Genomic DNA, 16,402 nt, shown 5'->3' with positions numbered 1-16,402 from the left:
GGCGGTGGCTCGCTGACCCCGGGGGCAGAGGGCGCCCTGGGCAGCCAGGCTGCAGTGGCGCACTGATCCCAGGGGCGCGCTGACCCTGGGGGGGGTGTGCCCTGGGCTGCCCGCCTGTGGCGGTGGTGCGCTGACCCCGGGGGCTCCCTGAGGGGTGGGGGCGGCGCCCTGGGCTGCCGTGGTGGCGCCCTGACCCGGGGGACACCTTGGGCTGGCAGCCGCCAGCAGCTCAGCCCCTCCAGCAGCAGCGGCTGCAATCATTTAAAAACTTTTGGGGGGGCGCCACTTTTTGGCGCCCCCAAATCTTGGTGCCCTAGGCAACCGCCTAGTTCGCCTAAATGGTTGCACCGGCCCTGAGTGAGTCTCTCATTTGTGAAACAGTCATGCAATTCACAGAGAAATATCTTAAAAACCCACTGACTCCTGCCAGCCTCTGGAGGATGAACTGGAGAAAAGGGAGCCACTGGTAAAAGAATTCTTCCTGTCTCCCCCCCACTGTGGCTAGATCACATGATTGTTCCCAGTTTAACATGATCCTTGTAACAGAGAATGAGCATGAGAGTAGTGGCTGAATCACATATATCTTCAGGGACCATTGATTTATAACCCCAGGAACTCTCAATATTATACACTTTTTATCTCTCTCTCTGTGCCAGTCATCATAGCATCTAAGTCTTGGTCCACTGAACTAAGAAGCATAGATGAAATTCACCCTTCTATGCAGCTCTTAAATACTACTTAAGCCCTTGCATTAGCGGTACATAGGGCTGTGCCGGACCTTTGCGCAGGGATGAATTTCAAAATGTGTGTACAACATGTAGTTTAATCTTAATTCCAAAATCTGGAAGCGGTGCAGTGAAAAGAGAGATTATATAATTTTTACTTACAATCAGCAACAGGCAGGTAATAAGGAAAATGATAAGCCCTGTTATTAATCCAATAATAGCTGGCCAGTCAGGTTTCAGAAGAAGGTTTGGGATTCTTGCAATGCCCACTTGTATGACATGCCTGGGAGTTGTTGGGAAGAATGGCCCATCTTCATAGCACTGTCCACCATATGGCATGACTCTAATATACTTCAGGGAATGAGCACATGTGTAGAAAGAGCAGGTCAGACATATGCAACTTTGGGTCTATCCATCTGAACACAAATATTAGGTTTGTATTTTAAACAGAGGGCCAGATCTTCACTGACTCCTCCCCCGCCTTTACACTCAAATGTTACTACATGAACATACTCATTCACAAGCCACTGTATTCAGACATGTCCACACACCCCAACACACGTTGTACCAACTCAACAAAATGTATGTACAATACAGAGACTCATTATCTTTCTGAAGTTTCCTCTGATACCAAACCATTGTCTGGAACTTGAGACACTCCACTGAAAATAGCATCATAAAAGCAAAAATAGAATTCCTCAAAACAAACCATTTTTTTGTGCTGGTTACTACTGAGCCCAAGGACATAGGTGCCAGGATGTTCAAATTGGTACAGGAAGAGGAGGATGTTGGTGGAGGCCAGTTTGATTTCCTCTGCCAGCCTACGGAATCCTCCCCAGTCAAATTCATTATTTGTGTTGTACAAGTTGTTTCTAGAAGCAAAAACAAAAGTTGGCTCTTGACATTATCTGTTTGTAAAATACTCTGCAAATAATGTGCATAATTACAGCAGAAATTTGCTAATGCACAGTAATGACTGGGAGACCCCTTGCAAATGGCTCAGTCCCATGAATAGGAACATGTAAAGAATGAGGGAGTTATAAATAGTACTTTTTGACAAATATCATATGCTCCTCAGATCATCTACCTGAATGCCAGAAAGAATTGAACCAAAGGAGGAAAGGGGGAAACCCACAGGAAATGAAACAATGACAAAGATAAGGTTTGGACCATCAGTGGAAAGAGCAGGTTAGAATGGTTTACTCTTCATAAGACTAAAGCCTAGGATCAAAGGGGATCCTAAATCTCAAAGAGAAGAGATTTTGGGGAGAGTTAGTAGAGGCTGTCCAGGTTGTGACAGTGAAAAGCTGGGAAGAGTGCAGTCTGCTTCTCCCTGCCAGAGATGGAGTTAGTGAGACTGAGTGGTACTTCCAAAAGCTGTCAAGGAAAATTAGGTTTAAGTAAGACCCAGGCATATCAGCCTTTTTTTGTTTTATCCTTTTCTCTATATGCTTTGTACCTTTGGGGAGTGTTTTGTTTTGAAGACACTGTCTGTGTCACTGTGAACTTGTACTGTCACAGGCTCCCAAAGTAAAGCTTGTAGAGGTGCCTAAGCTGGGTTTGACCTATACTGTTAACATGATTGGGACCCAGGGGGCTGCAGCACAGAGATCCAGTCTAAGAGTGGCTGAACCATGTGGTCCCTCCCAGAGTGAGGTGCAGGGCACCAGGCACTCTGAGGGGTGCAGCTGAGATGAACTAAAAGGGGTCTACAGTGCAATTTGCCTTGTACCAATGTGGAACAGGCCAGCCTGCCCCTTTCAGGCCAGAAGGCTTTGGGCTGGTCAGGTTTGGTCCATTAGCCCTGCCCTGCTGCACCTGTGCTGGCTGAAGTGGAGAGCACAAAGCAGACATAGGCCTGTGGAAGATTCCAGGTAGGAAGGCCTGAAACTGGCTGCTCAGGAAAGAGTAGGGAGCAACCAACAGGAGCCCAGGAAGGACTGAGTGGAGAGGAAGACAGGAGCCTGGGAAGGGTGAAAGCTGACCCCAGAGGGAAGGCAGAAGAGTGTGTGAATCAGAGAGAGGATAAACACCCCTTTGGAAGGATGAGCTGGGGCCTGTTGGAGAATGGGGTAAAGACTTTGTGTTTTGTTTGTTTTGGACTTGCATACTCTGGAAGGGGCGGAATTCTTTTTATGGCTTAACCAGAGGGTCGAGTCACTGCAGCAAGATTGTTATGGTAAAACTGAGGGGCAGATGGCTGCAATCTCAAGTCTTGCTGTGAGGAGACAATCTGAGATGGTGAGTCTTGTAACACTGTGACAGTGAATAAGAATGAAATTCATCCCTGTGCAGAGAGCCATCACAAAGCCAAAGCAGGGCTGAAATGAGACTTAAGAGGTGTATAAAACTCATGTTGGCCTGTTGCACAGGCGTGAAGTGGACAAACACAACAATTAAAAAGCAAAGAGGTGGCATCAAAAAATACACTTTGGTCACTTGTTATGATAATTGCACTTTAGTTTTAATTATTTGTAAAGATCTTTCCTTAAGTACCAGTATATATTCTGCAGCCAGTTTTGTAAAAAATAATGCACATTTAATAATAATTGATTCCACTCCTGTTTGCTTACTTTTCTGCTCTTAGATCTGTGTTGACAGATATGGAAAAGCCAACCATGTGTTCTATGGATTAGATAAATGAGGATTAACAAACTTCTACTGGGTTTGGAATGTGTACTTACACATCATACGCTGGATAATGTTCTTTGGAAACAATGAAGATGATGGTAACGTTACTACTGATGCATGTAGTGGGATTTAAGATGCCTGTAAATGGGATTTGCAGTGTAGAGTTTGAAGGCCTCTGGCTTTGAGCCCAATAAAGTTGAGGATCTTCCTTGCCAGTCTTTCCTGTGAAAACAGAGATCTCAGTGGGCTAGAATCTTACTCTTCATGGCTGTCTGTATACATAACGGCCTCAGGATATGGTATCTCTTGCTTAGTTTACAATTAAACTTTATGGAGCTAAATCTTGTTTCCAGAATAAACCAAATTTACAGTCAGGGTGGCAGATAAATGCTGATTATCACTCTGGCTCCTACCTGACTTTGTGAAACTATGCACTGTCCTTTAATCCTTTTTAAAATTGTTCTTCTAACGGTGAGGCATTAACTGCATGATTTCTAGCTCTTATAGCATTTCACTGTGTAACAAAACTACACTCTTGTATTTTACTGCAATTGGCTCATCCATAGATTTGAGACTGGGTAAGCATGAGCAAAACTGACTGTGGGCACCTCTCTTGCAAGGATGTAGGGACCAGGCAATTATAATGGGAATTTTGGGTGCTTAGAAAATAAACCTTATGTCTCAGTAAGGATTTAGATGCCTAACTTTAGGCACCCAATTTTAAAATGTTGACCTTAATATTTTGCAAATAATAATAGTTCCAGCTCATGTAGAGAATCATTTTGCCCAACAGAATCACTAGGACCTGAGGATGTATGAGCCAGAGACTCCTATATCAATTTTGCAAGGGGCTTGTGGAACCAATAAAAAAGTGACTTGACATAGTAACAGTTAAAGTGAGAGAGAAGGAAGGCACAGATTTACTGTAGGGAACAAAGCTGTGGGCATTCTGCATGTGGTGATATTTGACCCTGGAGAGAACTGCTTGGCAATACCCTAGTGGAGACAGAGTCTGATTCAGAACCCACTTTAGTCAATTGCATTCTTTCTGTTCACTTCAATAAGCTTTGGATCAGGCCTAGAATGAGAGAATCTTTCCGGGGATATGATGAGGTGGAGGAGGACAAAGTCTGTATGCTTTGAATATAGCTATTAACAGTTCACTGCAGACACAGTTCAGTATAGCAGGGAATTAATGTTGGTAACCAAAGGCAAATCTCACAGAAACTACTTTTTGCAGCCTTGCTGCATAGCCTCACCTGGAGCTGCTGCTGACAATGGTACACTTTTGTCAGGAGATGAAATTTTGTTCGGCACAATGAGATTGTGCAGCAGTTCAGGGTCAGGATTGTACACACCCAAAAACCCTTTTCCTGAAATGATATAAAAACATCAGTCACCCCCATTTTTATCATTCCAGAACTCCCATTTCCTCCCCCTCTGGAGAGGATCAATTTATCTCACCTCAAAAATCAAGCTTAGAAAAACTGAAATAGAACTGTATCCAGCATGCACTGGGCCCTTTTTGGCTCTGAAATTTCATTCAGGGCCTGTGCTCTAAAACGCATATGCAATATCTATGTGCTTCAGGTTCTCTTTGGCATGACAGGGCCAGATCTTCAGGTGGTAATTGATGCAACTCAACTGAAGTCAATGGAGCTATGCTGATTTACAGCAATTGAGGATCTGACCCAGATGGTCAAATGCACCACCAGTGTAAATGAGCACAATTCTATTAATGCTAATGGAGCTTCATTTGGTTACACAAATAATGCATTTGGCGCACAGTTTTTGTTCCAGAGTAATGGGAAAATATACATGTATATGTACATTTAAATCTACTTGCTAAATGCACATTAAAACATGAGGCATAAGCATCCCCAAGCAGAATCTCTACAGACAAAGGATCTGTGAAAGGGATCCTCTCACATGTAAACCTAGCGTTCTTCGTACTTTGCATATCAAACTTTAGGGAAGCAGAAGGCTTAAAACATGTCTGGTCTTACATGGTATTTAACAAGTGCATAGGTGGGATTTCTGCACAGGGGTGAGTTTCATCTAGAGTGCTGACACTTTGAATTAAACTTTTGATTATGAGATCGCCATTCTAGGAAATAATCCATTAAGGCTCTTTAAAAGGTATTTTGATGAGTATCTTGTTGTTTGCCATGTCCACTTGGTGTGGTGCTCTGTCCCACTCTAGTAGTGGTCAGGCCACTGAAGGTACCTCTGCACTACGCCATAAGGGCTGTGGACCTGGGCTTGTAGACTTGGTGCTTCTAACCCCATCCTTGAACTTCCACACTGCATTGTAAAACTGGGTTTATGATTGCTGGACTCAGGTCTCACAATCATGCTAATGTGTCCATACTGCACTATGCTGACCTTCTGATTCAGGTCACTGGCTTGACGTATATCCACACTGAAAAATGACAGGGGTTGTACATGAGCCTCAGTGGGATTTTGGTTCTGACTCCCCCTCCCCGCACAGCAGAGTCCTCAGACCCAGGTCTTGAGTGCTTGTTGACCCAAGTTGGACAGCAGATTTCTGTGCAGATGGAAGAAGGGCTTGGGCTCAAACCCGAGTCAGACCCTGGGATTAATGTGCAGTGTAAACATACCCCTAGAGATTGACATGCCAGCTACAGCTTTGGCTCAGAGATATTGGCCTTTTAGCTCAGGCTGTACACACTAGTACATCAAGATCCAGCAGTCTCGGGTTCAATTCCTGCTGCCAGCAACCCACCCAGGGATGTCAATATTACATTTATAAAGGCCATTTATTACGCATATAATATTATGAAATCTGTCATCCCCTTCCTTACTGCTTGTTTTCACCATGTATACAGGATAGGAAGACGTGCTGTGCTCGGTAGGGCAGGGGTTCTTAGCAGGGGAATGCAGCACTTGTAGAACTGCCTTTAATTGTTCCAAGAAAATGGCAATCTGAAAATAAGTTGAAGTTTGAGGTTTACTAATATAGTACCTTAGCCATAGGCCATTCCTCATAATACAATAAATAATCACAAACTGCAAATTGACACAAATCCAAATAACAGATACAAATTTTAAACACACAAATTAAAGAAATAAAATTAACTCTTCCCTGAAATCAGTTACATCTTTAAAATCACCACCCCTAAAATGATATATGAAAATTTGATTTGGAAAAATTAGAACTACTTCATTTCATTTAGGTCGAAGGTAGCTTCCTTCTCATATACTTTTTTCTCACTTTTTTGGCCTACCAGGCAAATAAAGTGACAGCCAATACAATTGAAATATTTTCACGATGTAGCAAGTATTCTAATTTCTGAGGTGATGTAGTAAAAGGCACCAGGCCTGGGAAGAGAGAGAACCATTTGTTTCTCAAGTGACAGTACAGGTTACAAGCATGCTAAGGCTTCAGCCTGGCCAGACCCATATGGACAAAGACAATTATGTCTCTCGGTACCAGCATACCTCCTTGCCAAATTGGCCATCTGCATAGCCTACACCCCCACCCCCAACCTACTGTTTATAAGTTTGGGTGACATGAATTTCACCTACAAGCTACAGCTGCAGTACAAGACCAGATGCAAAAATATATCAGACATCTAAAGTAGAATTTATTTTTGTTTTGTTCCTACACTTTAAGACATCACTTTAAGACATTAAAAAAAAAAAAAGAGGATCTTCAATTATAAGGCTGACAGTATATTAAAAAGTTAATATAAATAGATGCACAGGAAAAGTTACAAGAGCAGCATATTTACCTGGCTCCCATTTCTGAAAGTGAGAGAAAGTTGAGCATTTTTCCCTTTACAGACAAACTGCAGGATGTCTCTTTGTTGTCTTCTACACTGAGAGTTACACACACTGTTCAGATTCTCTGCTCTACAAACACAGAGGCCAAGAACCTTATCATAGCCTTGATAGTCTTCAGGACAGGTACAAACCTGCAGAGAAATGAACAAAGAAGAAATTCTGCCATAAAAGAGTGAAAACAATCTGAATGTTGGGACTCTAATCAGGACCTCCTGGTGAAAAATAGAAAAATGCAGAAGGAAATTGGGCAGTTGTTTTGTCATGCTGAAAGAATCTGAACTTCTTATTTCAGGTAGGACAGGAGCAACATGCAGGAATTCAGAGCATGTTGTGAAAACTCCAGTGACACTCTTTGTTCATGCACAGTCTATATGCAATGCAGGAATGGTCAGAAAGTTATGCATGGTTCCAGGATTTCGCTAATATAAAAAACACAGTACCTTATTTGTACAATAATGCATCCATTCTTTCTTAGTCAAGCACTGTCCCTCCTGGTTTCGGGAAGTTGAATCTCTACAAATGTCATATACTTGTCTAACACAGCGTCTCCTCCCATCCTCTAAAGTCTTATAACCTGGAGCACATGGACAGTGAGCATCACTGAGCTGTAAGAGGAAAGAGATTTATTCAGCATCTGTGGTCTTCCAGGCAAAACTGCTTCCACAAACTCCTTAGATCAGGATCTCACTTTATTGAACAGATGTAAACTGAACCTTCGGCTTTCAAATACATGCTCTTTACCTTTCATCAGAGGAGACAGAATGTTGCAACCAAGAGAAACTCAGAACAATGCAGAGTTCCAGAATGTGAACAGGGAGACGAGGCCTGTATATGAACAGGCGGATTTAGGGTTGAAGAGTACAGCCAGTAAAGAAGGAGAATTATTATGTTCAGTAGTAAATACTAGGCATATTGGCAGGGTACTGTGAGAGCCCAAGGCTGAAATAATAGATGGTGCTATGGGCAGGATTGAATTACATTAGTAGGTCTGTGTGAGCACTAAAACAACAGTGGTCCTGAAGTGCTTTGGTAGACCTTCATCTAGAAGTTTGTATAGTGTCTGACCAATGCATGGATCTAGCCAGTCCTTCCGTTTTCTCACTTTTATGAGTACTAACCTTGTAGAGCTCAAAGTAACAAAAACAAAACAAAAACCCTTTATCTTGTTTTAAAATAAAGTATTTCTTAAAGTTTTAGTGTGATTAAGCATGGTGTGGTCAAAATTCTCAGTGTGATTTGGTCACAATAGGTTATTTGGAAATAAAATTGAAACCCAAACTGTTTTTATTAAGTATAAGCTTTTTGTGGGCAGGGTCTGTCTTTTCATTATTTCAGGGTACAGCGCATAGCACATAAGGATTTCAGTCTCTGACTGGGTCTTGCAAGTGATGCAACAATTCAAATAATAAGTAATAATAAATTATAATGATTTAGTTATTTAAGAAAATAGTAGAATCATTTATTAGAAATAAAACTAAATTTCACCGTTTCCACTTTAAATTATTCTTTCACAATCGGAAGGAGCTGGTCCTGTACCTGAAACACATGGCCTTCCCCACGGCAGACACATGTTTCTTGACCCTCCTTGGGTTGTACAGCTTCTGAGCCACATGGAAGACATGCCTCTTGGCCAGGTGTGGGGTTAAAGAAATCCTTGGGGCAGTTCAGGCAACTGTGTGAAGTCAGAGTTCCTTCTGCAGAACGGAAGGTGCCAGCTGGGCATGGGACTAGTAGAATGCTTCCTTCAGGACAGAAAAAACCTTCGGGGGAAAAAAAGCAAAGAGTAAAATTTCATAATATAGATACATTAATTACAGTGTAGCCACAGTATAAATGTATTGTAATTACACTATAGTTCTAATTTTTGATGCAATTAAGCATATCCCAATTCTTCAATTAAAAATGCTTGCCCATTGCATTTTAGAGTGTTAACAACTTTATATTGCAATGCAGTACGAAAATCTTCTCATTGGCAAGTCTTGCAGGCCTCTTTCTCTATGCAAAAACAAATGGCCACACTTGTCTGGCCCTTAATTTCTGATTCTAATGCCTTCCACATCCACAGTAACCCACAAGAAATGGCTTTCCAATGAGATCAGAAATACTGAATACAATGTAGAAAGCTTTACTTATTCTTGCAGTAGTCATGCTAAGCATTCCAGCCAGTCATGGATTCTGTCTGTTATCTAATCATAGTGATAAAGATCAGACACTATGTCAGAAGAATTTCATTCTTTTGAACGATATTTTTAAAAATTCAAGAAACAAGATTGTGAGAACATTTAAATAGGCTAATATCCGTTTGCTAGAAACTATTTCAAAATACCTGCTGGACAGACTGACTGATTCTCTTTTCTTCTTGTACAGTAGATTCCATTTTCACAATTCTCATTGTTTTGAAGAAGTTGCAAATTCCCCGCACAGCAAGACAAGCTCAGGAATATGGATAAAATAAAGATAAGATAGGCCATCTTTTTGTGGCACAGAGCAGAGAAATGATCAGTTCTTTAAACCTTAGTTACTAACATGCATACACCCTGGAAGGCTTTCACTTCAGCCATTGAATATTTTATAGGGAGCGAAACTTAAGACACATGAACGTATCAGTATAAAACAACTATGAAAGATACCTGATCTTATTGTGTTTCCCCCAGGGTCATATAACAGAAGCAGGATCCTGCCCAGTGCAAACAGCTAGCAAGTGAAATATGAATAGTGGGCTGGGGACAAATGCTTAGCTGTTTTTATCTGCAATTCCTCACCATTCTGATCCAAGGATCTCATTCCTAGTTGCTGAACTTTGTGACTAGAACCTGAGCTTTTTGGGCATGATCATAACTGTCCTTCTTCATCTTAATCTATGAATCCCCCCCCTCTAAATAAATCTGAATTAAAAATAAACTACCATAAATTTAAGCATGAGATGAACTTTGTTTTGCGGCAGGCTACATAGTTTACACCAACAATTCATTATTATGACCTTATTTTCTGTTTCTTCTCCCTCCACCTTGGCTAGGTTAATCATCCAAAGTCATTGGCATAGATTTGAACACAATACCGGAGGCTTGTCTCCCAACGCTTTACCTTTTTGCATCCTTTTACACTTTCTAAACAGCAGCATGGAAAGTTTTGCAGGACCAATTGTCCAGCAAAAACTGGATTTTCACCCTATTAGTAGTTTTCCACAACAGATGGCAGCATTGCTTCTTGTGTAGACTGGTAAAAGATCATCTGTGCCACTATCAGCTAAAGATTGAAGTAGCTGCATATTTACTATAATTAGTGATAATTTAATTGCTTTAAACATTGTCAAAACAAAAATAATTTGGATGGTTCATCCTTATGTTTTATTTCTGTTGTTTATTGCAACAAGCAGAATTAGATTATGGATTCTCTTCACCTAGGCCATGACAAATCTGAGGGTAACATTTTCAAAAGTGTCTATGGGCCAGATTTTCAAAGGTATTTATGCTGCTAAAGATGCAGATAAGCACCTATTGGGATTTTCAAAAGCACATGAGCCCCTGACTCCCATTGACTTTCAATAAGATTTATACTCATATGTGCCAAAGTCAATTTTATTCTAAAGTCCTATTACCAAAATGACTTAGGCACTAAGGCCTAGATCCCCACAGGTATATAGGCACTTTCAATGAGAGTTAGGTGCTACATATTTTTGAGCACCTGGGCCTACAGTAACATTTTCAAAAGTAATTTACGGCTTGTCTACATGGGAACACTCAAGGAAAATTAATCCAAATTAACTGAAGGTCTGAATTTAAAGTGGATTAAATAATAAGGCATGCATTTTTAATGTTCAGGAAGGTGGTAGTATTACGCTGACAGAAAAACTCCTTCTTTCTGCATAAGCTGTGTCTACCCAGGGCAGGGCCGGCTCTAGCCATTTCGCTGCCCCAAGCACTGTGGTACGCTGCGGGGAGTGCTCTCCAGCTCGCCGGTCCCGCAGCTCTGGTGAACCTCCTGCAGGCGTGCCTGCGGATGCTCCATCGGAGCTGCCTGCCACCCCCAGCTGCATGCCACCCCAAGCACGCGCTTGGCTCGCTGGGGCCTGAAGCCGGCCCTGATCCTGGGGGCTCTTCCAGTACACTTACACCAGTATAGCTATATTGGCAAAGCAAGACGAAGCCTCAGCAGAGAAGAAAGAAAAGAGAAGTATTATTATTCCCATTATATACATGAGGATCTGAGCTACAAAGAGATCAAAGTCCCAGTCCACAAATATGAGTGGGCATGTAACTTTACACACACACACACTCCTATTGGTGAAGGGGCTAATAAAGTGTATAAAGGTATGCACATGTTTGTAGGACTGGGGGCAAATAACTAGCCCAGGATCTCACAAGAAGTCTGTGGTAGAGATAACTGAACTCAAATTTTCTGCATCCTAGCTGGATGCCTTAAATGCAAGACTGTCCTTGTTAGCACTATTTTAAATAATAGAATAGTGGAAGCTGGTTATAGCATTAGAGATTTTTCTTTCTCCGAGTGCTGGACAGGCCTCCAAATTATAGGTACTGCAGCAGCATCTGCAAACATAATGCATATAGCATCAAATGAACAGACCCCAAGGATCCGGGATATATTTGGTTTTATAATGAAGAACATGGAATAATTCAGGACAGTGGCTTATATAGTAACTCTTTCATAATTGTATCTCCTTTTGGTCTCTGCAGCAAATATCAATACACCTCTTCCCTATTATAACGCCACCTGATATAACACCAATTTGGATATAACTCAGTAAAGCAACGCTCTGGGGGGGCGGGGCTGCGTGCTCCAGCGGATCAAATCAAAATAACGCAGTTCTACCTGTAACGCAGTAAGATTTTTTGGCTCCCGAGGACAGCGTTATATCGAGGTAAAGGTGTACCTGTGGCTATGGGCCTGAACTGATGAGATTAGACTTAATTGTGGAAAAGCTGTCAACAATTGGTGCTAGGTTACTAACACTGTTACTAACAAACATACAATGTCTCATTTTTACAGAACTGACATAAGGGGCTGTGGTGTGTGCCAGTCGGTCACTTCCCTTGCTTCTGCTAGGAATGCTGGACAAAAAGTATTTTAATGGGAGGAGGGAAAGCTCAGACCCCAGTGGAGATGGATAATGTTCTAAGAGTGGAGGCTGATGCTGTTTTAGGGAGTTCTTCTTCTGGTTGTTTTTATTCAATTGTTTTATGTCCAAGTTCTCTTGATAATACTAAGGGCGAGGGGAACTAAGAAACTAAATAGGAATTTTTGTACTAGGAGGGAGTGCTTTGGACTTAGAGCTGCAGCTGTCATTGAGCCTTCTTCCCTTATTATTTCTAGTGGGCTTGAGATCAAACCTGATATATTAATCTTGATTGCAAAATAAACAAACATACCAAATCACCAAACCCTAAAGATACACATTTGCAGCGCTGACACCCTCAAATGTTCAAAAATCAGGAGTCGTGCTCCCCAGAATCATGAGATTGGCTTAGAAATCACATTTTTTATTTGTATTATTTGGTTTGGTTTTTAAATTGGGGTCCTTTTTATGTTTTTTGAATGTTTAGAGTGCCCTGGGGTCACATTTTCAAGCTTTCCTCTGAAACCATAAGTGCTAGAAAAGCAGCAGAGAATCCTGTGGCACCTTATAGACTAACAAATGTTTTGGAGCTCGTGCCGCCCTGATTACACTGACACTTTACAGCGCTGCATCTTGCAGCGCTCAGGGGGGTGTTTTTTCACACCCCTGAGCGCGAAAGTTGCAGCGCTGGTAATATGCCAATGTAGCCAAGCCCGAAGTCTACTTGAGTATTTCTGTTCAAGGTAGCATGGTAAACAGTGGATGGCTACCTGTAAAAACTGTGAGTCATTGCTCTATGGACATGTGACTTGCCCAGTTTAATCCCTAAACTCCATCTTGGAGCTGGACTGTGCATGTGACTGAGGAGGGGTCTCTACCAACAGAAAAAGGTCTCATTTAAACCTTGGAGACTCACACCCCTCCATGGTGGTTTTCATCTTGGCACTAAATAGAGAGCCCCCCTCCCCCATACTTGAAGAAACTGGTAACAAAGACATGTGTCAAGGGGCTGTTTGATCATTTGGCTTTGGACCTCAGGCTTCAAAGAGATATCTGTAAAACTGGCATTCTGGCATACTGGTAGGATCTATCTGATATTTCAGTGGTTTGATTAGACATTTTGATTTGCACATTATTTTTATTGGCTTACGTGACTTATTTTGTTTCTGTCTGTTACTACTTGGAACCACTTAAATCCTACTTCTAATTCTTAATTAAAATCACTTTTTTACTTATTAACTCAGGTATGTATTAATACCTGGGGAAGCAAGATTCATCTGTTGCATATTCTCTTCTGATCGTGTTATTAGAGGCGATACATTATGTAGTTTACCCTGTATTCAGCTTAAGGGGTTTGGGTAAAACGGATTTATTTGGGTTTAGACCCCATTGGGAGTTGGGCATCTGAGTGTTAAAGACAGGAACACTTCTGTTAGCTGCTTTCGGGTAAACCTGCAGCTTTGGGGCAAGTAATTCAGACCCTGGGTCTTTGTTGCAGCAGATGGAAGTGTCTGGCTCAGCGAGACAGGGTGCTGGAGTCCTGAGCTGGCAGGGAAAGCAGGGGTAGAAGTAGTCTAAGCACAGTAGGTGGCAGGTCCCAGGGGGGTTTCTGTGATCCAAACTGTTACAGGTAATTAATTGAAAAAATTCGCATGTACCCTGTGTGTTGCAGAACAATTTGAACTGCAATGGAAATTAAAATAGATGTTGAAGTACCTGTCATGACCATCGTGCACAGGAGGGAGAATATCTTGCAAAATTACTCTAAATTTTACTTTATATCACTTCGTTACGCTTTGGCAACATCAAGAAACATTGCCCACATAGGCTGTGTAGCACATTTCATTATGGTGTGCACCTAGGGAATTTTATTTATTTATTTTTTTTAAAGGTGAACATTTATTGAATACTCAATCATAAAGGACATTTTTATTCATCAAAAAAACTAAAGAAACTAAAACTTAACTAAACTTAATTTTTTTAAAATTAACAACTAAACTTTACTTAAAAAATGAGACACAAAATACCAAATTTTTGCTGTAGTGATAAGCAGGTGTATACAAAGTGACAGTCAATTTTCATGATCTTTATCTTTAACCAGATAAGGAGCTAACCCAAATTGACCAAAACAGATTAAGGTTTCTTCAACTTCCTGTCCTAGAGAATGAGACGTTGCTCATGAGGTATTATGGACTTAAATTCCTCAATCACATCATTGTAATTAACTGACAAAGCCAATTCTTGTTCAATGTACAAAATCATGAGTGAGTCGAGGCGCCTGTTGGGACATTGTACTTCTTTGTTTTTTTATATGTGCTGGTTTCAAAAAGGCTCTTTCACATGAACAGCTTGTCTGCTCTGTTTCTTATCTTAACAACGAACCGATCCATATTTTAAAATGAAAAAGGGGTATCATACGATTGAATTGAGACATTACAGTAGGCGTGGGCAAACTTTTTGGCCCGAGAGCCACACTGAGGTTCCAAAATTGTATGAAGGGCCAGGTAGGGAAGGCTGTGCCTCCCCAAATAGCCTGGCCCTGCCCCCTATCCCTGGACAGCGCTGCAGTGGCGTGGCTCCGTCCTGAGCTCCCTCCGCTCAGCCTGCTGGAGCTTGCAACCTTACAATGCAGCTCTGAGCAGGAGGAGCTCAGGTCCCGCTGGAGCCACTCTGCTGCAGCACTGTCCAGGGCCTCTCCTGGACACGGCGCACTGAGGTGTTGGGGGATGGGGGAAGGCGGGGCTGGGGCTGGGGGGAGCCTCAGACATTTTTGTGGGGTCCCCTGTGGGGCCTGGGGCCTTTGGCAAATTGCCCCACTAGCTCCCCCACACCCCCCGGGTGGCCCTGATTAAATCAGGAACAGGTGCAGCTAGAACTTAAATTGCTCTTGAAGGGAGAGCTCTCAGACCTGAAGAAGAGCGTTGTGTAAGCTCAAAAGCTTGTATCTCACACAAACAGAAGTTGGTCCAATGAAAGATACTACCTCACCACCTTGTCTGTCTAATATCTGGGACCAACATGGCTACAACAATACTGCATGCAATTCTCCCAGTGACAGAGATAGAGGCAGATTTCTTTCTAATCATCTTTTTTTCTTGACTTTACTCTTCAAAGAAATAAAATGAGAGAGAGCATCCAATGCAACCAGGGAGCTCAAGTTCCATTGCTCCCTCTTATTTTAAAACAAGTGTAGGAAAGTGGATGGGATAGGGGAACAGACAATTAAATGTAACATGTTATTGTAAAAAGGAGAGAACCTAGTAACTAATTATATTTTTAAGCTTGCTCAATGTATCTCTTAAGTGGTAGAGCAAATATCTTTTATGCGACCACCCCACTCTAATCCACTGTGAAACTGGTAATTAAGACCTGTTCTTAATCCAGTTTGTTGCTGTATTGTAACTATTTCAGTTAGAGTGTGGGTTTTTTTAAACCAAAATAGTTCTATTAGGGTCAACCAAGAACATAGACACAATTGTATTAATATAAAAATACCATATACCGGTGTATCTTATTCCCCTCCTTTTATGGATATGACTTTACTGACATAAAACACCATTATACTGATTTCTGTGACCGTATTAGAGGGGGTAGGACCTCTTTAACTATAGAGGTACAAATAAAACAGTAGAACTTGTGTATGTAGACAAACCCTAAGGCAACTGAAGGTTGAAGTGTGTCTGTAACGTAGTGGTGTGAGTGAAACCTAAACAAAGATGATTTCTGCTATATTCTTATTGCATTTCTGGGAATTATTGTTCAAAAATAATTTGTAATTCTAATTACATTATTCTCTGCATAACAAACTGAGTGAGATGTCAGCATGTTTGTAATGGGTTATGGTTAATAGGACAGTTTAAGCAGGTTGGTTTAGCTTCCTGTATAAAAGGTTAATTAGAGTTGTTAAAGAAAGGAGATAATTTGTTCACATAGCTCCAGGTAGGGTAAAACCTTCGCCTGGAGGCACATATGCAAACCTATCTCTGAGCCATGTTGACATACATTATTACTTTCCATGTAAATGTTTTCCAGATAACATTCACAAGAGCCTCTGGCTCTTGTAAAGGAGGCCAATTAATGCTAGATGCTGTTATGTTTGCATTGCACAAGTTGACTGAGGGAATATTTAGGAGATGCTTACATATTTCAAAAGCTGACCAGTTTA

The 16,402-nt window shown here is 41.5% G+C and overlaps 1 protein-coding gene across 1 annotated transcript in view; it reads right to left on the bottom strand.

Annotated features, from left to right (window-relative positions):
- The window catches only part of LOC116825031 (uncharacterized), a 43,623-nt gene that overhangs the window by 5,496 nt on the left and 21,725 nt on the right, over positions 1-16,402 (bottom strand). Inside the window, exons 12-18 of the mRNA XM_075073442.1 lie at positions 8,700-8,923; positions 7,604-7,768; positions 7,112-7,294; positions 6,182-6,302; positions 4,616-4,729; positions 3,410-3,578; positions 1,435-1,597 (exon numbers count right to left, since the gene is read on the bottom strand). Of these exons, the coding sequence (XP_074929543.1) occupies positions 1,435-1,597; positions 3,410-3,578; positions 4,616-4,729; positions 6,182-6,302; positions 7,112-7,294; positions 7,604-7,768; positions 8,700-8,923 (1,139 nt within the window). The remainder of the gene's footprint in view (positions 1-1,434; positions 1,598-3,409; positions 3,579-4,615; positions 4,730-6,181; positions 6,303-7,111; positions 7,295-7,603; positions 7,769-8,699; positions 8,924-16,402) is intronic.

This window comes from Chelonoidis abingdonii, chromosome 18 (assembly GCF_003597395.2).
Source record: "Chelonoidis abingdonii isolate Lonesome George chromosome 18, CheloAbing_2.0, whole genome shotgun sequence".
NCBI lineage: Eukaryota > Metazoa > Chordata > Testudines > Testudinidae > Chelonoidis > Chelonoidis abingdonii.
This window is presented reverse-complemented; position numbering and strand designations above follow the sequence as displayed.